Source organism: Amblyomma mixtum, chromosome 5, assembly GCF_055824585.1.
Source record: "Amblyomma mixtum isolate Tamu chromosome 5, ASM5582458v1, whole genome shotgun sequence".
NCBI classification, from domain to species: Eukaryota; Metazoa; Arthropoda; class Arachnida; order Ixodida; family Ixodidae; genus Amblyomma; species Amblyomma mixtum.
This window is the reverse complement of record NC_143016.1, coordinates 184293926-184317320: the sequence shown is the minus strand read 5'-3', so window position 1 is coordinate 184317320 and position 23395 is coordinate 184293926. Positions and strand designations below refer to the sequence as shown.

At 48.1% G+C, this 23395-nt stretch overlaps 1 protein-coding gene across 6 annotated transcripts in view; it reads left to right on the top strand.

Moving 5' to 3' along the window:
- The window catches only part of LOC149345085 (tRNA-queuosine alpha-mannosyltransferase), a 75084-nt gene that overhangs the window by 34590 nt on the left and 17099 nt on the right, over positions 1-23395 (top strand). For 2 of the 6 annotated variants that reach the window (XR_016283246.1, XM_089546425.1), the window contains exon 6: positions 22131-22241. The exons of 2 other annotated variants lie outside the window; for them this stretch is intronic. Coding sequence is in view for 2 of the 4 variants with exons in the window: in XM_089546425.1 (XP_089402551.1) it covers positions 22131-22241 (111 nt within the window). In the remaining 2 variants the exon portion in view is untranslated. Of the gene's footprint in view, positions 1-3630; positions 3861-7278; positions 8688-22130; positions 22242-23395 lie in introns of those variants that run through there. 2 more of the 6 variants (XR_016283248.1, XM_089546426.1) reach the window with 2 other exon arrangements.

Genomic DNA, 23395 nt, shown 5'->3' with positions numbered 1-23395 from the left:
AGTGGGTGAATGGGTGGGTGAGTGAGTGAGAGCGAGTGATTGAGTGGGTGGGTGGGTAGGTTGGTGGGTGAGTGAAAATGAGTGAATGGGTGAGTGGGCGGGCGAGTGAGTGAGTGAGAGAGAGAGAGTGACTGAGAGAGTGGGTGGGTAGGTTGGTGGGTGAGTGAGTGAGTGGGTGGGTAGGTTGGTGGGTGAGTGAGTGAGTGAAAATGGGTGAGCGGGCAGGCGAGTGAGTGAGTGAGAGAGTGACTGGGGGGGTGGGTAGGTTGGTGGGTGCGTAAATTGCTGGGCTAGTTGGTTCATAATGTTGTCAGGGTGGAACTAGCGGAACACAGACGTTGGACAAGAAAAAGGAGGTACACACACCACACCGCTGGACTTGCAACTGATTTATTTCGAAGAAAACCACCACATTTAAAGGTTTCCCTGCGCAAGCGCACACTATGGACGATGGGAACAACTGTATTAAGATAAAAGAAAGTTATATTCTTTATCCGTGATAAAAACCGAGGGATCGCTGACACACTTCTCCTTGTTTTTCCTGATTAGAAACGCTTCAAGAATTTCACGCTCTCGTCTTGTTTTCCTCAGACCGATAACGCTCGTGTGGTGAAGCAAAGGAGAACATCCTTTGCATACCTTAACATGCAAGGCTAAATTGCTTCCAGTGCCTGAATTGAACGTTGTTCGGTGCTGCCTCAGACGTTCATTGATGCACCCCCCGGTTTGCCCGATGTAGGTTTTCCCACAGGACAATGGGAAGCAGTACACCACCCCTATTTCACACGAAGTGAACCTCGTCTGGTGCTTGGTTTTACAGGTCCCCTTTTTCTGCGGACCACAAGAAATATGGGCGCACAAACCAGACAGTTTCCGGGGACCTGTAAAACCAAGCACCAGACGAGGTTCACTTCGTGTGAAGTAGGGGTGGTGTACTGCTTCCCATTGTCCTGTGGGAAAACCTACATCGGGCAAACCGGGGGGTGCATCAATGAACGTCTGAGGCAGCACCGAACAACGTTCAATTCAGGCACTGGAAGCAATTTAGCCTTGCATGTTAAGGTATGCAAAGGATGTTCTCCTTTGCTTCACCGCACGAGCATTATCGGTCGGGGGAAAACAAGACGAGAGCGTGAAATTCTTGAAGCGTTTCTAATCAGGAAAAACAAGGAGAAGTGTGTCAGCGATCCCTCGGTTTTTATCACGGATAAAGAATATAACTTTCTTTTATCTTAATACAGTTGTTCCCATCATCCAGAGTGTGCGCTTGCGCAGGGAAACCTTTAAATGTGGTGGTTTTCTTCGAAATAAATCAGTTGCAAGTCCAGCGGTGTGGTGTGTGTACCTCCTTTTTCTTGTCCTGCGTCTGTGTTCTGCTGGTTCCACCCTGACAACAGTTGGTGGGTGAGTGAGTGAGTGAAAATGGGGGAGCAGGCGGGCGAGTGAGAGAGTGAGTGAGAGGGTGAGTGAGTGAGAGAGTGAGTGGGTGGGTAGGTTGGTGGGTGAGTGAGTGAGTGAGTGAAAATGAGTGAATGGGTGAGCGGGCGGGCAAGTGAGTGGGTGGGTAGGTTGGTGGGTGAGTGAGTGAGTGAAAATGAGTGAATGGGTGAGTGGGCGGGCGAGTGAGAGAGAGTGAGTGAGAGGATGACTGAGAGAGTGAGTGAGTGGGTGGGTATTTTGGTGGGTGAGTGAAAGTGAGTGAATGGGTGAGCGGGCGAGCGAGTGAGTGAGTGAGTGACTGAGAGAGTGAGTGAGTGAGTGGGTGAGTAGGTTGCTGGGTGAGTGAGTGAAAATGAGTGAATGGGTGAGTGGGCGGGCGAGTGAGAGAGAGTGAGTGAGAGGATGACTGAGAGAGTGAGTGAGTGGGTGGGTATTTTGGTGGGTGAGTGAAAGTGAGTGAATGGGTGAGCGGGCGAGTGAGAGAGAGAGAGGAGTTGGTGGATATGAGTGGGAGTGGAGATGGAGTGAGTGTGAGTTGACATGAATGGCGAGTGGATCCGACAGCAAAGTTTGCGATGTGTGTTCCGTGACGATGGTATCAGCTTAGCTGTTTTCATGTTAGCAGCTGATAGGCGCAAATATTCACTGCCAAGGGCATTCGAGGCAGCATGGTGGTGTCACCGACAATCTTTCATTCCTCTTTCACTCCACAACAGCAATCTTTCATTCCTGTTTGCCTTATTAAGCATGGACGCAGGCCCTTTGCAGGTGCAATGAGCCGCTACGGGCTGTGCTGGATCCTTTGATCGAATTTCGCATTGCCACTTCTAGACAGGTATGTCTCTTGTCAGGCCTCCTACACTGCCTGAGCTCAAATACGCAGAGTTTCAATGCTTGCTGCTTAAACCACAACTCTCCCCTTCTCGGCAGTAATTGGTGTAAGGCGGGATCTCAAGTAGTGCACTGCACGGGCTCTGGCCAGCCCAAAAGCCCGTGCCCGGCCCACGGGCTGGGCCGGGCCGGGACATGATCTGTTTTGCCAGGCCTGGGCCGGACCCGGGCCTGAAGTTGCGGGCCCGGGCCGGGCTCAGGCTTAAAGCTACGGGCCCGAGCCATGCTTGGGTTCGTACGGAAATGGCTGGTGTCCGACTTTTCATTAACTATTGCAGAGTGAAGTACACAACTGCGGCATTGGAGCAGTGATACGGATGAGCTATGAGTTATAGTATGTGCTGAGATAAAAACTAAGCTTTATTCATTGACTTATTTATTTCCTTATTTCCCCCCGTGGTGGCTTAGTGGTCAAGGCACTTGAATACTGAGCCGGGGAACCAGGGTTTGCTCCTAGCCTCGGCGGCGGCATTTCTGTTTAGGCGGCAAGCATGACAGCCATGTACTTTGCAGTATCATTGCTCGTTGAAGAAACCCAGGTGGTCGAAATGATCCGGAGCCCTCTGATTCGGTGTCTCACAGCCTGACTCCCCTTGGGCCCTTAAGCCCCAAAAACATAGGTTTTATTTTATAGCTATATTTTTCTTAAGCGAGAAAATTCACAAACTAAAGCACGTTTGGTTTTCTTTTTGATCAGCTGACTGGAACGTCTCGTAAATGAAGTAGCCACAAAAGCTTGTGAGAGCTTGTAAATCTCATTGATTCGAAATGACAGAAAGCTTGACTGAGCTGTTTGCAAATCGAATCGATCAGCCTCATTTACAGTGCAATGTGCAAGTAATTTTAGATGCGCGCCGGCCACGTTGTACGAAGCAAGCAAATACGCTGACTATTCTCGGTGACCGAGGATCAGCATTCAGACACTGCTCTCGTGTGTTCTAAACTGCAAAACCCAGACGCTTCTGTGGTGTTGTCTGGAGTAGAGTAACGCCTCACATGTGGCTAATTTTCCTCAAGTGCATAGAAAACTAAGCATGGCAGTGCATGGATAGTTATTGAGCACGCCCTCGCTTCCTATGCAGCGGGATGTGGTCCCCCTGTTGCAGTTAATAGTGAGGTTCTCAAACAAGGTGTATTGTCAATATTCATTATTTAAGATACATTTCGAACACAACTGCCAACTTTCAACGCTGAAAGTTAAGAAAAAACCAGTTTTCTTCATTACGCCAAATTTATTTGCTACAAGAAGCTCCATTAGATGGCGCCAGCTGCTCTAGTGGTGAAATGGACTTACCGCAGGAAGACCATGGGGGAGAACAATGCTTGAGGCGGCCAGGTGCAACATGTTGTGGCCGGACTATTTGGCGGAATGACACAGCTTGAACAACGGCAGTCCTGGCCTAGGTGTGAATGGGGAACAACTGCGCCAGAAGATCCATCTCGCGGTGCCCGAACCTCATCTTCGGCGTTACTCACCGACAAAATCATGCAGCCTGGCCATATATTGAAGCCGACGAGCTGAAATAGCGGTGAATATGTGATGGCTACTTTCTACTTTCTCATACCTTGGATTCATGTGGTACCTGCTTCTGGGATGTAGTATTTTAGTTGCATGAATCTTGTGGCACGTGTTCTGTGCTAGTGAGGTCACCTGCATGCACCTGTGTCATTTGTCGTGCTCACAAACTCTGCTACAATGAGTGCAGTCAAGCTGAAAAAGGCCCTTGCTTCAGGAGAGCTCAAACTCATTTCCAAAGATGCCAAGAAGAGCGATGTATGGAAACGATTTCTCCAAGTTGTTGATGCCACCAGTCTGTCACCAGTGGGGGATGTCCAATGCAAAGGATGCAAAAATTTTTTTCCGTACAATGGTGGGAAGACTGGAACGTCGCCCTTGATCCACCATAAATGCAAGCCTAAGGGCTGCTCAGCCATCACTAGTTTTCTTAGCGAAAAGAAGCCAGATATACCGGCGAATATAAAAAGAAACCCTAACGAAAGCGTGTGTTGGGTGGTTCGCAAAGTATTTGAGGCTCTTCGATATTGCATGTGGTGATGGTTTCTTGAAAGTCGTCGTCGCCGATGAGCTAATCCGTATTGGGGCGTGGTATGGAAGTACACCTGCCAAGAACGTGCTCCCACACCCTACAACTGTGTCACGCAAAGTCTCTGAAGTGGCTGCTACAGTTCGAGAGGAGATAATCCCTGAGGTTCAATCAGCAGTGAAAGAAGGTCGTTGTTCTATGACCATTGATATGTGGACTGACTATTACGGAAAGGTGGCCTACATTACTGCACCTGTTCATTTCATCAGCGACAAATGGGAATTGAAGAACTTAGTGCTGTTCACCAACGATTTGTCCCCAGAGAAGAAAACGGGTGGTAACATCCGCAAAGAAATTGTGTGCAGGTGTGCAAGGTTGGGAATCGACGAAGGCATGCTTAGTAATGTGGTATTTGTTACTGATCAAGGGGCGAACATCATTAATGCACTGCAGCCCTACGTGAGGTTGAACTGTAGTGCCCATGTGCTAAATACTATTCTCCGGAACACTTTTGGGGAAGACTTTCTCGCCAAACAGCTTCACGACTTGCGTGAACATGTGCTGAAAGTAAAGGCCATTGTGAAATTCCTTAAACAAAGTGGGCTTTCTAGCCGGCTGCCCCATGGAGTGTTCCAGGAAATAAGCACTAGATGGAACTCGTAGCTTGCGATGTTAAAGTTGGTTTCGATACAGTACGAAGCCATTGAAAAACTTTTGGTCGAGAGAGGTGACCACCTGATGGAGGACATGAGCAATGCAGCGCCGAAAGAAATCGAGTTGTTGGAACCATTCAAGGAGGCCAGCGACAAACTGGAGCAGGAAAAAGTAGCGACTTTGCCCCTGGTGCTCATGTACTTCATGAAAGTAAAAAGACATCTGTCGGCAACTTCCACAGACAGCTCCGCAATCTCTGAGCTGAAATCTAGAGCACTGGGATTTCTTGACGCTAAGGTGCAAGTGGATGAACTTCATAAATGTACGACGTTTCTGCGGCCGCCCTTTCGCCAGCTGCGCATGACCAGTGAAAGCGAGCGACGGACCACTTATGACACAGTCCGTAAAACGTTGGTTGAGCTGCGTCCATCTTTTCCTGCGGAGGAAAAAAGTGATAATGAACTTGGCAGTAAGAATCCATTCAAACGCAGCAGGGTTTGTGATGGACTGGCTTGACGGCACTGAACCTCACGTAGCTAGTGGTGAACTACAAAAATATCTTCACACCGCTGATTCATGTGAAAGCACCGAAGACTTGCTGCAGTGGTGGAAAAGTCAGCAGAGCCAACTTCCTCGCCTTTCCCTTTTTGCATGAAAAGTTCGGTCTGTTCCAGCAACGAGCGCAAGTAGCGAAAGAAACTTTAGTGCTGCCGGCTTCATAATTCAGGAGCGAAAAACGCGCTTAAAGCTGGCAACGGTTGACAACTTGCTCTTTCTGCACACAAATATGTAGGCAATCCAATCTGCTTTGTTAATCTAGTTTTGTTTACGTGAAATATGAAGCTTTCATAACTTTTATTTCTGTTTCTTTTGTGTACGCAGGATCAGCATAAAGTTTATAGCTTTCATTTATATTTAATTGTAAAAGCTATCCACTTGTTCAAAGCGAGGCGTTGATGGTCATATGATTGTTAGCCACAATGTTATAGCATTTTAGAATTCACATTCATTTTACTTAGAGTTGTTTTGGGATAATAACATGCTTTAAACACTTCTGTTTCAGAAATTTGATAGTATAAAGGATAAGGATGTCACAATTGTATCTTTTATTGTGTCAAGTGATTTGGTATAAGTATGCATATATGCACTTTTATTAAAAATTATTGAAAGCAGTCGATGAGTTAAGCTATGTTTTGCGGTATTCCTAACGCAACAACCCTTCACCTGTGCTTGTCTGAAAAGGAGCTTCTTGTCTAGTGAGTCAGTGCTGATGTGGATTCTAAAAGCTGTCTGTGTAACACATGACCTTTTTTTTGCTAATGCAAAGACGTATATAATAACCGCACCTATCCCTCCTAGCTTCTTCAGCCTGGCTCTCATGACAAGTGTTTTGCCCTGTAAGTTATCACGTGGTTCGTGTATTATCTTCCGTTTCACCAGTAAGTTTCAGTTATGCAATCGGTCTTTATCGGTCATTGATCGTTCGTCATCCCAAAGCATACCTGTACACTATTAGAAGTGCATTCGGGAAGGACCTATTAGTTTAGGACGCTTATAGTCTTCAAACACACACCGTGAAATACTGAAGCCTTTTAGCTTTTCGCTTCTACTAAAAGGCGATCAGTACGGCTATGAGTTCAACCTGTGAGATCATGTTCACTAAAAAATGTCATCCCACTGCTTGCGAGGATGTTTAAATATTTATACTTTGCGGACGGCAAAATATAACTAATTAAAATCACAGAGAAATGCAAAGTAGTCTATCACGCACGTACGCAGCCCTTTTTATTTGGCTCTCGGAACTTCCAAGTTTATCTTTGCCCACCTACACGAGATCACTGTCCAAAAGATGGACCTGGCGAGCACTACTCTTAATCACTTCCTTCTGGGTTAAAAAGAATCAATCTGCAAGCCAAACTGCTGTTTCAGAACCTTTGTCGGGCAGTTCCTTATTGGTGTAGTAGAAGCCTACTTGCTCAGAGTGAGCAGTATACTTCAGGTGTTACTGTGAAACGGGCCGAGCCGGGCTCGGGCTAGGCTTCACTCCAGGATTCACGGGCCAGGCCGGGCTCACTAGAGTGATAATTTAGCGGGCCCAGGCAGGGCCCGGGCTTGAAGCCGCAGGCCTCGGCTGGGCTCGGGCTTCAGGTCTCGGGCCTCGGATTGAGGCCCGTGCTGTGCTCTAATCTCAAGTACTACAGTGGACGCAATGCTTAGGTTTTTCTTTGCCTGGCTGTTTGCATTGTAGAGCTCTACACTGACCATAATTACTTGACTAGGCCGGACCCAGAGCCAGCAGGGCCTTTCATTGCCCACACGAGGAACATGACCTGCATGGCCCGGCTCTCGAACTGCACAAGCTTGGCTCAAGCCCGGAAACGAAGCGAAAACCAAGTGTGCTTTTTGGTAACGCTGGAAGTTCTTGTTTCTGCCATATACTTTAAGGAACCCTGTGATTCAAATCAAGCACGTGGTTTTTATTTTTTGTATGCATGGCATGAGACATTGTGATGATGCCTTGGCCCCTAGGAGATAGCCAAAAAGGTAATACCTCACGTTTTAATCTGCTTCAGAAGGGCTCATTTCATGCTGATGGTGACGAAACATTGCGCAGCTTTTCAGCAGTGGATGTGAGGTGGCATCCGAATTGGCCGCTATCTTTTTGATTCGTTGGGCGGGCAGTATGAGCTAAATTCTTCTTTATTCTGGAAAGGGATCCAAAATATAATGTCTCGGAGTGTTGTCAGCTTTTTGCTCAAGAAAATAAATACAAGATACAAAGCATTACAAGCGAATATGTATGTTTAGGGCAGGTAGTAACCGCTCATCAGGATCATGAGACGGAAATAACTAGAAGAACAAGAATGGGGTGGAGCGTGTATGGCAGGCTCTCACAGATCATGATGGCAGTTTACCAATATTGACACCGTCCATTCATCGTCTTCGTTCTACTAGACCCACGAGAGCGCGGAATGCGCGCGCGAGCTGGCCTTAGGAAGAAGCCGAAGTGTTTGGCTGCGAATGCTCCGCTTTTGGGACCGCTACTGACGTCCGCTGCAATCACCTACTTCGAAGTGTCCAACCGAGCCGGGCGTACTGTACCACCCGTGACATCTGGTGGAGGGCGCTGGGTAACGCATTCCATGCCTCGAACTCCCCCAGCAAGCAGGGATTCAAGTCCTCGAGGGTCATCTGCCATCGAGGTGACGCCTGTACACCACGGTAGCCGCCGGCTCCAAGGCCTTCAACCCGAGTTTGGGCTTCTGGAGTCTCGCTCAACACAAGCGGTTCGTTCAGCGCCATCGTCGACGACCGTCCAGCCCGAAATAGGCATGCAGACGACGATTAGTTCACCTTCTGTTGTGCTGCAGCAGCCTCGGGAGCCACCGATCTTCCAAGGTTCTCCAGGCGAAGACCCGGAAGACTGGCTGGAGAAATTTGAACGCGTAGCCCGGTACAACAGATGGGCGGAAGACTCGAAGCTTCAACACGTGTTCTTTTCGCTGGAGGGCGCAGCTCGTACGTGGTTCGAGAACCGGGAGTCGTCCATAACGACATGGAACGTATTTAAAGGCCAGTTCCTGAAGGATTTCACCACGGTGATTCGAAGAGAACGGGCCGATCTGCTCCTTCAGTCCCGAACCCAGCTACCAAATGAAAGCATACTGGTATAGACCTTATGCAAAATTGCTGCCATCTATCGGAGAAAAGAAGAACCAGTGGAAAACGGCCATGTTGGAGGATGACTGAAGCTCGTTTCGCCTCTGCTCTCTGGATTTAGGCGCGCCCTGCGATAGCTTCCTTGCGGCTGTGCTGGCTCGAAAGTCTTATTTCCTCTCACTTGAGCCTGTAAACACGACTGAAGCATCAGTCGACCTGTTTCTGCTGTCCAAATTTCCAAGTGAATTCGCAGGCACTTATTACGCGTCCAAAACACTTTCCGAACTCCACCGCGTACGGAGCTACACGTTTTTCACGGAGTCCTACGTCAGTCTGCCGACGCCGAAGACCAAGAAATGTACCTGGCAAAGACAATTTTCGTTTGTGCCTAAAAATGCGCATATTTTGGTCTAGATTATGTAAATTTTTATTTGGTTCGATACTTTTTGCGAACGGGTGTGCCGCTTGAATTGCTGTGGTAGCGTTTTCTGTCTTGCGTCGGCGCCGAAAGCAAACGATAGTAAACCTCGCGCTCATGTTGGTAGTGTCGAAAAATGTGGCCTCTCAACATGCGACGCTTTTTATTTTCCTAGAAAAGTTCATGCAGCATTTGTTTGTTTGCCCTAGTGCTTAACGTTGCTTCGCGCGGCGAGCGGCCAGTTCGTACTAGTGGTGAGCAGCCTTGCGAAGAGCCTCATAGTGGTGTGCTGCATGATAAATGGAGTAAATCCTTGCTGTTTCCATCGAAACAAATATTCGCACTAAAACTAACGCGTGTAATCGCTGCGGCGGATAACGCTAGGAGCGACGGTTCACACAAAGCGCGACCAGTACCAATGAACAGCTGATCAATTCACACTTGCGAGTCGCAAAGGGCACGCGACCAGCAGTCGCTTCCGACCAAGCAGCAGCTCGACAACACCGTTGTTCACACTTGCAAGCGCGACCAGCGGGTCGCTTTCTCGTTAGATTCTCGTTTGAAGCGAAAACTCTCGAGAATGAGGTTGTTCGAGCGTTTTCGAGAGTTTCGTCTGTTTTGGCCGCGCCTACTGTACTCGCGCTCGGTAGTCTAAACTGCTATTCGCAATGTACTACAACGACCCGAGCGAAGATTAGGTTGTCGTGGCGGTTTTGATGCGCACCGCGGTCGTACAAGCGTCATGATGACAGAGGCGCGCTTCTCTGCAGGGCCGGACTACCAGCCTGCAGTATGCCGGCCGCCGGCGTCAGAAAAATGCGCCAATATTACTTGTTCGCGTTCATACCAAGCTCTTGGGTACAGGAATGTAAAAAATGAATCATTTTTGAAGATCGCTGGCCACTACCGAGTTGCTGGTAGAAGTGATAACTGCGACACAAGCAAATTTCTTCCCAGAGCCGCTTTGCTGCTGCTGCTCCATAAGGCTCGACTGTTGTTTGCTAGCCCCGCTGCTGAAGGCGTCGCGGAAGTCGAGCATGTTTTGATATTATTATGATACGCGGTCCACAATAAAGCGGTGACGAAAGCAGCATCTTAATTACTAGCGCTGGCCAGGATCCGAAGCGCCCTCAGCTGCGGCATCGATATGAAAGCGGCTAGGCTTAGCGACGACTAGGGCAGCCAGCTGGGAGCACCGCAGGTCTTCGCCCGGCGCGCCCGCGAGCGGTGTCGTTGCCGGAGGCTTGGCTCGCTCGCTGATTGGTTCAGCGGTTTGCGACTCGCAGTCGCGAGGCTGAAAAATCGAGCAGCGAGCGACTGGCCCGCGGCTGTCGCTTTTCGACCAAAACACTCGCGCGACCTCTGCGACTTGCAACTGTGAACGGAGGCCGATAGTTGCAGCACTTCACGGCCAATCGCAGGAGAACAACAGCTTTTGTGTGACATTTTCTTCGTGCCTACAAAGCTTATTTCTAATTTTATTAGCTGCATGGAGATAACGAAATGTGTTGCGCGATGTCTCGACATGTAGCGATGGTTCTGCAACATTTGTGCCGCTGATGTCGGGGATCGCAGTGCAAAAATAGAAATGCGCTCAATCAAGCGCTCTTGCCTTTTTCCCCTGGGCGTCTTTGTGACCCTTCTGCGTACAGCAAGGCACTAAGCAATATGTGGGCGTACTGAGGACGGTGAAACTCGACCGCGCGCGACGAGCGTGTACCGGTACGTGCTGTGAATCCGGCGGCTATCCTCCAACATGGCGGATCGCGCGCGGCGACCGCTAGATGGCAGTGCATTTCGCATAAGGTCTATACTTCGAAGAGATGGCAAAGTTATTTCGTCGAGCTGACCCGGACATGACAGAGCAGAAGAAACTCCGGTACCTTATGCGAGGTGTCAAGGAGCAAATCTTTGCCGGACTGGTTCGCAATCCACAGAGCACGGTCGCCGAGTTTCTGTCGGAGGCCACCACCAAGGAAAAGACACTCGATATGCGGTTGCGGCAATACGAGCGTCAGCCTTTGGCCATGACTGCGGTAGCCACGGACATCAGTAACACCCACATGTTTCGCGAAACCGTACGAGCTATCGTTCGCGAGGAGCTCCAGAAGCTGTTCCCGGCTACGCCGCCTGCGCCAACGGTTTCTGCTCTATCCGAGGTTATTCGGGAAGAGGTGCAACAGGCGCTTACAACACCAGCTCCCTTCCAGCCGTCCACAGCCCCACCGCGAATGACATACGCCGCTGTTGCTCGTCGCGCACAACCGCCGCCGAGTCGTCTTCAGGAAACCCCGGCCTCTTTTCGGCCGCCACCACCTGCTCGTCCTGCTCCATCGTATCCCCGTAAAAGTGACATCTGGCGCACTCCCAACTACCGTCCTCTCTGCTATCACTGCGGTGAGCCGGGTCACCTGTACCGCAACTGCAGGTATCGTCAGATGGGCCCGCCGGGGTTCCCTGCAGATGCACCACGTCCGCAGCCTGGGCAGCGACCCAGAGAAATCAACGATTATCTGGCCGAATCTGCCGGTGGGAGACGCAGGTCGCCATCTCCACGTCGTCGGTCTTACGGTGACTTTCCTCGGGGAAGGTCGCCAAGCCCCCGCCAGGAAAACTAAAAGCAGCAACCTTTGAGGGGGAGGTTGCTCACCGACGAAATGTAACAGACCCTCCTACGCCGCAACTAGGTGGCCACCCGATGCCACGACCGAATGCCGTCCAACACCGTGAACCGCCGACTCTACGTGAATGCCACCTGACGTATCGAAATGAACCCGCACCGCACCGCAGCCGTGACCGAACACCGCGCCATACCTCTCACACGACGTCTACGACAGCAAACCTGAGCATTTCCCTCGACGGAACAGACGTCACTGCACTCGTCGACACAGGGGCGGATTACTCTATCCTCAGTGGAACTTTCGCTGCCACTCTGAAAAAGGTCACCACTCCGTGGATGGGCCCACAGATTCGTACAGCCGGGGGTCACTTAGTTACACCGACCGGGACTTGCACATCAAGAGTAGCAGTTCAAGGCGCAACCTACCTGGCAACGTTCGTTATACTTGAACATTGTTCACGTGACGTCATTCTCGGGATGGATTTCTTGACCGAGAATGGAGCGGTCATCGACCTCCAGTCAAAGGCCGTGTGTTTCTCCACAGAGAACGCAATACACAGAGATCCAGACCATCCGACCGCACTTTGCATCCTGGATGACCACGTCACCATCCCACCTCGTTCGAGTATTATGGTTTCTGTCGGCGCCAAGACTGTGCGGAATTTCGAAGGCGTCGCGGAAGGCAACCAGATCTTGCTTTTTGCCAGGAGCCTTGCTGTCGCCAGAGGAGTCGTTAATCTCGTCGATGGAGAAACAGAAGTGCTGATAACCAATTTCGGTGGTGCACACCAACATCTGAACGTGGGAACCGTTGTGGCTCACGTTGATGCCATCGCCCATGTCAGCAGCACCCCCAGTATTTCCACAATGTCGTTGTCGCAACAGCAGAGCCCAGTCACTGGTTTCACGTTCGACGTCAATCCAGCACTCTCCCCGACGCAGCAACAACAAGTTAAAGATCTTCTTCTGCGCTACGGTGACACCTTCTCGGTATCATCGCGTGTTGGACGAACTCACCTAGCGAAGCATCGCATTATTACGGACGATAACATGCACCCTCTCCGACAGTCCCCCTACCGAGTGTCTCCCGCTGAACGCGACGCTATTGGCCGCCAAGTGAAGGAAATGCTCCGCGACGACGTAATTCGTCCTTCTCGGAGTCCCTGGGCAGCGCCAGTCGTCCTTGTGAAGAAGAAAGACGGAACATTGCGGTTCTGTGTAGACTACCGTCGCTTAAACAAAATCACCAAAAAGGATGCCTATCCTCTCCCCCGGATCGACGACGCTCTGGATCGCCTTTGTAGCGCGAAATACTTTTCTTCGATGGACCTCAAGTCAGGTTACTGGCAAATTGAGGTCGATGAGCGGGACCGTGAAAAAACAGCTTTTATTACTCCAGATGGCCTGTACGAATTTACGGCCATGCCCTTTGGACTGTGCTCTGCACCGGCAACTTTCCAACGCCTTATGGATACCGTCCTTGCCGATTTAAAATGGCAGACGTGTCTCGTCTATCTTGAAGATGTTGTCGTCTTCGCCCCGACTTTCCAGGAGCATCTTCACCGCCTCGAATTGGACCTACAAGCATTAAGGTCTTCTGGACTCACGCTCAAAAATGAGAAATGCCACTTTGCGTATACAGAGCTGAAGTTCTTAGGGCACGTTGTGAATCAAGCCGGTGTTCAGCCTGATCCTGAGAAAACAACAGCTATTGCCCATTTTCCGCCGCCGCAAGACCTGAAAGCTGTCCGCCGTTTTCTTGGATTGTGCGCGTATTACCGTCGCTTCGTGAAAGATTTTGCTCGCATTGCCGAGCCGCTGACACGCCTAACACGGTCGGACACACCTTTCAGATGGGAAGCAGCGCAAGAAAATGCATTCCGCAGCCTTCAAAGCCTCCTGCAGGCGCCTCCCGTTCTGGCTCACTTCGACGTCAACGCCGACACGGAGCTCCATACTGATGCCAGCAACATCGGCTTAGGTGCTGTCCTGGTCCAGATCCAAGCAGGTCAAGAACGGGTCATCGCTTACGCAAGTCGATGTTTGTCACCAGCCGAATCAAACTATTCCGCTACCGAGAAAGAATGCCTTGCCATTGTATGGGCCACTTCGAAATTCCGACCGTACCTTTACGGCAAAAATTTTAAGGTGGTGACCGATCATCATGCCTTATGCTGGCTCGCAAGCCTTAAAGACCCGTCCGCTCGCCTCGTCCGATGGAGTCTGCGGCTCCAGGAATACGACATGACTGTCGTGTACAAATCCGGGCGCAAGCACTCTGACGCCAATTGTCTGTCCCGCGCCCCAGTAGATCCTTCTACCGACGCCTGTAATGATGACGACATCTTACTGAGTGCTCTCAGCGCCTCCTGCCTCGCTGACCAACAATGCGCCGACCTCGAACTTCGAGATGTAATGGAATTTCTCAACGGCAGCAACACGACCGCCCCACGCGCTTTCAGGCGCGTGTTGCCATCTTTATGCATCCGCAATGGTCTTCTGGTCAAGAAAAATTTCGCTCCAAACAATACGCAATACCTAATCGTCGTACCGGCTAGCCTGCGCAATGAAATCCTCCAGGCCTCCCATGACGAACCCACTTCTGGACATTTGGGCATAGCCCGTACGCTAGCCCGAATCCAAGAGAATTACTACTGGCCTCGTCTCCGTGTTGATGTCACTCACTACGTCAGAACGTGCCGAGCCTGTCAGCGTCACAAGGTACCGTCAACCAAACAAGCTGGGTTCTTGATGCCCATTAGACCACCTACAAGGCCCTTCCAACAAATAGGAATGGACATGCTGGGTCCGTTCCCACGTTCGAACTCTGGCAACAAATGGATAATTGTCGCGACGGACTACCTTACCCGCTATGCAGAAACGTCAGCTCTACCCAGCGGCACCGCTTTAGAAGTCGCCAAGTTCTTCGTGCATCAGATCGTACTCCGCCATGGGGCACCTGAAGTGCTGATCACTGACAGAGGCCCTGCGTTCATGGCTGAGCTGCTGCAGGAGATCTTGGTTTACAGTCATACCGACCACCGTCGAACAACGTCGTACCACCCTCAAACAAACGGGTTGACTGAAAGACTGAACCGAACCCTTTCTGACATGATTTCCATGTACGTCGATATTGAACACAAAACGTGGTACGAAGTGCTTCCTTATGTCACCTTCGCCTACAATACGGCCATGCAAGAAACAACGCAGATGTCCCCATTCCACCTCGTCTACGGCCGTGCAGTGACGACGATGCTCGACGCAATGTTACCACATCTGGACGACTCTAGCCTTCACACTGATACCTACACGTTCCTGGAACGCGCCGAAGCTGCTCGCCAACTGGCCAAAGTTCGAATTCAGGACCAACAACTTCGAGATGCAGATCGCTACAATCGGCGCCGTCATGACGTCCATTATGCGCCTGGCGACCGTGTGTGGGTGTGGTTCCCCATTCGGCGACGAGGACTGAGCGAAAAACTCCTCCATCGCTACTTCGGACCATACCGCGTGGTCAGGTCATTGGGCGACCTCAACTACGAGGTCATTCCCGATGGATTTCGGAAGTCCCGACGGTCTCCGTGCCCTGAAGTGGTTCACGTGGTCCGCCTGAAGCCTTATCACGAGCGGTAGCCTCGCCCACTAATCCCGTTCATTCCTTCCGACCTCTCCACTCACTCCCAGCATCGGGACGATGCTTCTTTTTGCCGGGGAGTAATGACACCGTCCATTCATCGTCGTCGTTCTACTAGACCCACGAGAGCGCGGAATGCGCGCGCGAGCTGGCCTTGGGAAGAAGCCGAAGTGTTTGGCTGCGAATGCTCCGCTTTTGGGACCGCTACTGACGTCCGCTGCAATCACCTACTTCGAAGTGTCCAACCGAGCCGGGCGTACTGTACCACCCGTGACAATATCCTTCAAGAGAAAAGTACACAAAAGCTTTATCTTTCCAGTACTCGCCTATGGGGTAGAAATGTGGAGGCTAACAAAGAGGGTTCAGCTTAAGTTAAGGACAACGCACTGAGCTATGGAAAGAAAAATGATAGGTGTAAGGTTAAAGAGATCGGAAGCGGGCGGAGTGGGAGAGGGGAAAAAACGCGGGTTAATGACATCCTAGTTGAAATCAAGAGGAAGAAGTGGGCTTGGGCAGGGCATGTAATGCGAAGGCAAGATAACCGCTGGTCCTTAAAGGGTCAGTCTACTGAATTTTATCGACCATATTTTCTTTGCGGCAACCGATAGCTCTTTACTCAAATTACCGTTTAGCCAGCTGTGGTGCCAAGGAGTGCGGTAGAACATTTTAAAATAGAATTTATTAATGTGGGAACACATCTGTATGAGATGGTAGTCTCATCTGGCAACCATCTGGATTTCCGCCGCGCGGCGACAAAAATGGCGGCGCCCGTCGAAGCCGGACCTCTCGCTTCGGACTGAATTCTCGTTGCTGCTGTCTTTTTCAGTGCGTTCACTGGCCATAAATGGGGCGCCTGTCTTTCGCTTTGTCTCATCTCGCCTATAAGAAAACATATAAGAGATAAATTTGCTTTATTTTAATAATTAGAGCGACGATTCTGCCGCTCCTAGGCTTAAGTGGAGAGTCGGTTTGTTTACAGCAATGATTCCCGTCCTGACGACCAGATGACGCCACTATAGGCTGAGTTTATTTTTGCGTCTCTGCTAGCATACGCTGAACTAAAAGTGGGAATGTGCCTGCGTTTTGCGTACGTGTAACTATAAATATTCATGTGATTGACAGAAAAAGCGAGCGGTATGCCTTCTACAGTTTACTAGAACAAAACGTGCGTTTCTCTGACATTGGGGCATACAAATGGTACGTAGTATATTCACTTATGCTTCTACAAAAAAAGACTACCACTTTCTTGAACAAAATGAACGTTTGGGGTCGCCACCATGCTTTTTACGCGACTTTTAACGCCGAAATAAAATATAAACTCCTGCCTAAACCGGGCGCAGACCCCTCGTTATTGATGTTATAGGGTGCCAACTACCAGAATATGCCATTATTTATACACTCATTGATGTTATAGGGTACCAACTACCAGAATATGCCATTATTTATACACTCATCTCGGTGAGTAGACTGACCCTTTAAGGGTAACGGAGTGGATTCCAAGAGAAGGCAAGCATGGCAGGGGGCAGCAGAAAGTTAGGTGGGCGGATGAGATTAAGAAGTTTGCGGGGACACGGTGGCCACAAGTGGCGAAGGACAGGGTTAATTGGCGAAACATGGGGGAGGCCTTTGCCCTGCAGTGGGTGTAGTTAGGCTGATGATAATGCTGATGATGGCCACTGCAGTATGTAGCAGTTAATGACTAGTCGCGAGAGGTTGCTCATGAAGAGCAGCACGGATCTCACAAACTGCCTATTCCACAAACTGTACTTTAATTTTCCAGCACTTCGTGAAAACATTCTGTGCACTCCAGTACGATCATCTCGCCGTTTATATAATTCATTTAGCATTCAGCGCTTACACGGCTCCACCAATGCATTCAACAAATCGTTTCTTCCTTGCGCGATCGAATTTTGGAATAACTTACCTGAAAACATTGTCGTTGAAACTAATCCTTCCAACTTTAGACAGCTACTCATCGACCATTTCCAAGAAAAATAAAACTTTCCATGTATCAGCTGCGATGTGCTACAAAATGATCGCTTTATTGGACGCGTTGTTTTACTGTGGTGTGTATTTCTGTATGTTTTTTGTTTTCACATTGTTTTTGATTGACTATATTAATCAAATCAAATCAAATCAAATCAAAAATTTATTTTCAACATTGATACAATGTTGATGGCTTCCGTGACAAAAAGCTGTGAGGACAGCTTGACTAGGTCAGGGAACCATTTTGGCAGCAGCGACTTCATATACACTTCAATAATTCAAATACAAATGAAATGTGCAACAGAATACATACATTGTCCTACTTACTGAGTACAATAGTTAAAATGCAAGTGAATATTGTAATGGAATACACGGACTTCATTCATCAACTTAACTACGCCACAAAAGAACAATGTGCCCTACAATAAAACTACGCAACAAACGAATAAAAATTAGTACCATAAAGCGTTTTACACGTGAGACCCCGATGAGAAGGCAAACACACACACTCACTCTGTATGCCCAATTTCACAATCACCACTCAAAATCATAAAACAGTCTTAGAAAATTGCCCAGAAACAAACATGCTGCGCAATGCGGTGCGCGTTAGGCCAATGGAACCAGAAAATTGTGTTTTAATCTTGTTTAATAGAAATGGTACGTTGTACGTTAATGTTTGCAGAAGATAATTAGTGCGTGGCCGCGGTACAAACCATTCCTCAGACGCTCTGGTTCGATATGTGCGAGTTTGCAAAGTAAGAGTACACAGCTCCTTCAGGAACTGCTGGTAAGATACACTTGAGAAGTACAGCAGGTATAGTAGACGGTAATCGTAAATCTGTTGTATACTGACCAACTTGAACTGAGTAAAGAGGTCATGAGTGTGGTGAAAGTATGAAACATTAGCAATGCAACGAACAGCTTTCTTTTCGAGCCTATGTAGTATAGTTATGTTTTTTTTAGTAGTCGTGGCCCAAATTAATGTGCAGTAGTTAATGTGGGACCGAAAGACGGAGTGAAAAACTTGAAGTTTAATGTTAGTTGGAAAAATATCTCGAGATCGACGTATTAAGCCAACAGCGGAAGAGAGTTTTTTCACCAGTAATGTATTTACTATTTTGCTTGTTTCTCATTGTCTTTGATTGACTTCATAATTTGTTTACTGTTTTGCTTTGTCTAGCTTTCTTTCTAGTTTTTATTCTTTTTTTTTCTCTCTTCTTGTTCTTTTTTTTGCCTTTTCTTATGTATGACCGTCGGACACTTGTATCCCCCCCCCCCTTATGTAATGTCCCCACGGGACCCTTAAGGGTTAATAAATGATGATGATGATGATGATGGCCACTGCAGTATGTAGCAGTTAATGACTAGTCGCGAGAGGTTGCTCATGAAGAGCAGCACGGATCTCACAAGCCCCACCAGTGGCTCTGTTTGAGACAGCCACCTGCCAGGGCTGTGGCGCATCGCTTAACATTCATAGAACTGGATTTTCAACAGTGAAAAGTTTTTTTTTCATGCTTTCCTGTTGTTCTTTCTCATACTGCAGCTGTTGATGGTTCTGTTCGTGCTGAATACCTACATTGCCAGAAGTCACTATTCCCAGAAGGCACTTAAGTAAATGGGGGTCACACAATAGCAAAAAGTTCATCATCATCATCATCAGCCTGACCACACCCACTGCCGGGCAAAGGCCTCTCCCATGTCTCTCCAATTAACCCTGTCCTTTGTCAGTTGCCACCACTGTATCCCCGCAAACTTCTTAATCTCATCCGCCCACCTAACTTTCTGCCGTCCCCTGCTACGTTTGCTTTCTCTTGGAATCCTCTCCGTTACCCTTAAGGACCAGCGGTTATCGTGCCTTCGCATTACATGCTCTGCCCAAACCCACTTCTTCCTCTTGATTTCAACTAGGATGTCATTAACCTGCGTTTGTTCCCTCACCCACTCCACCCGCTTCCGATCTCTTAACGTTACACCTATCATTTTTCTTTCCATAGCTCGCTGCATTGTCCTTAACTTAAGCTGAACCCTCTTTGTTAGCCTCCACGTTTCTGCCCCATAGGTGAGTACCGGTAAAATACAGCTGTTGGATACTTTTCTCGTGAGGGATGTTGGTAAACTGCCATTCATGATCTGAGAGAACCTGCCATATGTGCTCCAGTACATTCATTTCCTACCAATCATTATTTCCCTCTCATGATCCAGATCAGCTGTCACTACCTGCCCTGAGTAGACATATTCCCTTACTACTTCCAGCACCTCGCTACCAATTGTGAACTGCTGTTCCCTTGCTATTCTGTTGAATATTACTTTGCTTTTCTTCATTTTAATTTTTAGACCTACTGTTCTGCTCTGCCGCAAGGCAATGTCATCAGCGAATCACAAATTACTTAGGTATTCTCCATTAACTCTTATTCCCAACTGTTCCCATTCCGGTCCCCGGAATACCTCCTGTAAACGGGCAGTGAATAGCATAGGCGAGGTCGTGTCTCCCTGCCGGACACCTTTTCTTATTGGGATTTTATTGCTGTCTTTATGGAGAACTGTGGTAGCTGTGCAATCGTTATAAATATCTTTCAATATTTTCACATAACACTCCTCTACACACTGATTCCACAATGCCTGCATGACAGCTGAGGTTTCTACTGAGTTGAATGCTTTCTCATAATCAATGAACACTATAGTATATAGGGGCTGGTTATATTCTACGCATTTCTCTATCACCTGATTGATAGTTTAAGTATGGTCTATTGTCGAGTACCCTTTACGAAAGCCTGCTTGATCATTTGGTTGATTGAATTCTGAGGTTGGTGTGACCCTCTTAGCGATTACCTTAGTAAATATCTTGTAGGCAACAGACAATAATCTGATCGGTCTGTAATTCTTCAAGTCCTTGACGTCTCCTTTCTTATGAATTAAGATAATGTTAGCGTTTTTCCAAGCTCTATGTATACTCGAGGTCACAAGGCATTGCATATACAGAGTGGCTAGATTTTTAGCACAATCTCTCTCTCATCCTTCAACAAATTTGCTGTTACCTGATCCCCACCAGCTGCTTTCCCCTTCTGCAATGCTCCTAAGGCTTTCTTTACTTCTTCCTTCGTTACTGGCGGCATGTCCCGTTGCTGTGCTTGACTGCCTCTCTCAGTAACACTCTGATTGCAATCGCTGCTGTGTAGATTTGTGTAAAACTCTTCGGCTACTTCACCATAGTGCATATGAATACATCAGTTAACTATAATAAGGGAGTAATTACTCATTGGCATCCACCCGAGCGCAGCCATACGGCTACAAAGGAAAGCTATACAGCTTTCTCAGAAACTTCGTAGTTAAAGAAAAATTCGTCCTGGTTCGGGGTTCGAACCTGGGACCACCGCTACACCGGAGCAGTCGCTCTACCAATTGAGCTAACCGGAAGGGCAAGCTTATAATAGGGCGAGAGCGAATTGATCAATAACGCGACTGCTCCGATGAAGTGGTGGTCCCGGGTTCAAACCCCGGACCAGGACGAATTTTTCTTTAACTACGAAGTTTCTGAGAAAGCTGTATAGCTTTCCTTTGTAGCCGTATGGCTGTGCTTGGGTGAATGCCAATGAGTAATTACTCCCTTATTACAAATCTACTCTACCTTGGGGGATTCCCCTAAACATTTGACCAACATCAGTTAACTATGAACAACACTAAAATCAAAGTTACAAAAAAACATGCGAAGAGTGCAATAATAATGTAGAACAATAAAAAGGGAGTATATATGAACAGCGCACACAGTACTATAGGTTAAAAAATAATAAAAGAACACTGAAAAACTCAATGAATAAGGCTCTGAATAGAATTTTCAATATTTCATTAATCGTGCTAGGAAAAAATGAATCTTTAAACAAATTAGTATAGCGCTGATAAGGCCTAAATTTGTTTGCATTGTCTCGCCTAGAGGAAAGTAATGCAGCTCCTTTATGTACACTGCTTTGTCAATACTAGTTTGTTTTGTTCCTGTATATATTGTTGAGGAATTTTAATCTTAGTATTTTTCTTTGCGACGGGAGTGTTTTCCAACCCAATCCTCAGCATATTTTGGATCCTCTAACTGTAAAATTGTAATTTCCTGTTGCAAATCATGCTGCTTCTTTCTGGGCATGTTCTATTTTAGCTGTGAGGTTTTTTGTGTACGGATCCCAGGTTACGTATGCGTTCTCTAAAATAGGCCTAATGCTAGTCATACCAGCTTGTGTTCAGTGATGACGTACAGTGCTTAAAATTTTTCTAGGAAAATAGAGGAGACGGTAAGCTTCCGCGGTAACTCAAGTCAGTGTGATTGGACAAGTCAAGAGTTTCAGTCAACGTAACTCTGCGGTGTTGAACATGTTCTGTGGTTTTCAGTGCAATACTATTTAAATAATATGCATTGGGGAACTTCCTTTTTCTTGGTACACTGCTCATGATAACATTTTCAGGTATTCGAAGTTATCCGCCACCGGTTGCACCAGATAGCTACTTTTTCTAGGTTGCCCTGCAAAGTAGATATATTGGCGAGGCATTTTACTGAATGATACACGACACAATCGTTGGTATAAAGTCTAATGTCACATTTAAGACCTGCTGCTAAATGGTTAATACAAACCAGAAATATAAGTGGCCTAAGTACAGTCTTGAGGCACTCCCGATAGCAACGTGCATTGGAGTTGATATGTCACCCTGTTCAGAACAGCTTGCTAGCTCGCCTATGTTGTGAGAGCAGTCCGGTGACAGCGAAGTGAGCTTTGATTTGTGTGGCGCCTTGGCTCCCAGTGGACTACCGTGTTGGCATGCAGCATCAGTTGTGGATACATTTGCCGGCCCTTGCAGCCACGTTGAGACATCATTTGACCATTTGGGCCACCTTTTGCGTTCTGAGCAGTGGTAAGGGACTAATAGTGTGCACGTTCTGTTGCGCCAAGTATGAGTTCCCGAATGCAATGCGCTTGGGGAGGCAAACTGTGAAGTAGCGGAAATGCCCACCTGACATTAGACCCTCTGCAGGATCGCAGAAAGGTGTCGCCACTTCAGTGACTGCATGTGGTTGCAGTCATTCTCGATGTCCATCTGTAGGAGTTGTGGGGTTGGAGTGGCTGTCATCAAAAAGTGATGGCATGACATATAAGGAAGACGCTGGTGGACTAGCCATTCAGAATACTTCCATAGAAGCATTTCTTGACCCAGTGGCACTGGAGTTTCAAAACGAGCTTGATGTGGCCCTGGAACAAGCGATACACTCCAGTGGGGCAGCTTTGCCGCTCACAGGCACTCTCTGGCCAGGCAGCTTTTGGAAGCTGAGTAGAAGAAAAAGATAAGCTCTGTGCTGAGCGTCACGTTGCTTACTGACAGCTGGATCAACGTGTGCGTGGTGAGTGTCTTGAATTTTGTTGGGGCCACACTGGACCCAATCTTGCAAGATAGCATTTCTTGATAAGTGCCTTTCCTCTGCAGTGTAATCCTTGATGTTTTTCTGTGTTCTGTTTCGTTTTTCACGCGTTTTCATATTATTTATTTCCTGAGTTTTTCATTAAACCTTCAGTTGTTAGTCAGCGTCCATGTCGTCGTCTCTTTCTTTGGTCCTTTGTCTATTTAGTGCTGGTCTTCAAGATAAACTACTTCCAACTCGCCCAATAGAGCGTGCTGTTAAATTATACTTCTACAGGGCCCTGTGTACAGGAAAGTACACAGCAGGTGAGGTGCCGAAAGGAATAAAAAAGCTTAGCAAGCAGCAAGTTTTTGCCTTGCTTACAGGTAATGCGAAGGCTGCGTGGGAGATCGTAAAGCAGCAGTATCCCACTGTCACTACGGTGGGTTGGAGTGCCCATGCACTTAACTTGTTCTTGTCAGATGTGGTTAAGGCAGGAACTCTAATAAGTTGTTAAGGAAGTGAAATGTGTGATTAAGTTCGTCAAGCACTCTCACAAGGTCTCTGGTCACTTTGCAATGAAATGGGAAGAGTGCTGCGATGGAAACCAGACTACCCTCAAACTGCCTGCTGAAGCGCTCTGGGCAGACATTAATATGTCACTCACAAAAGC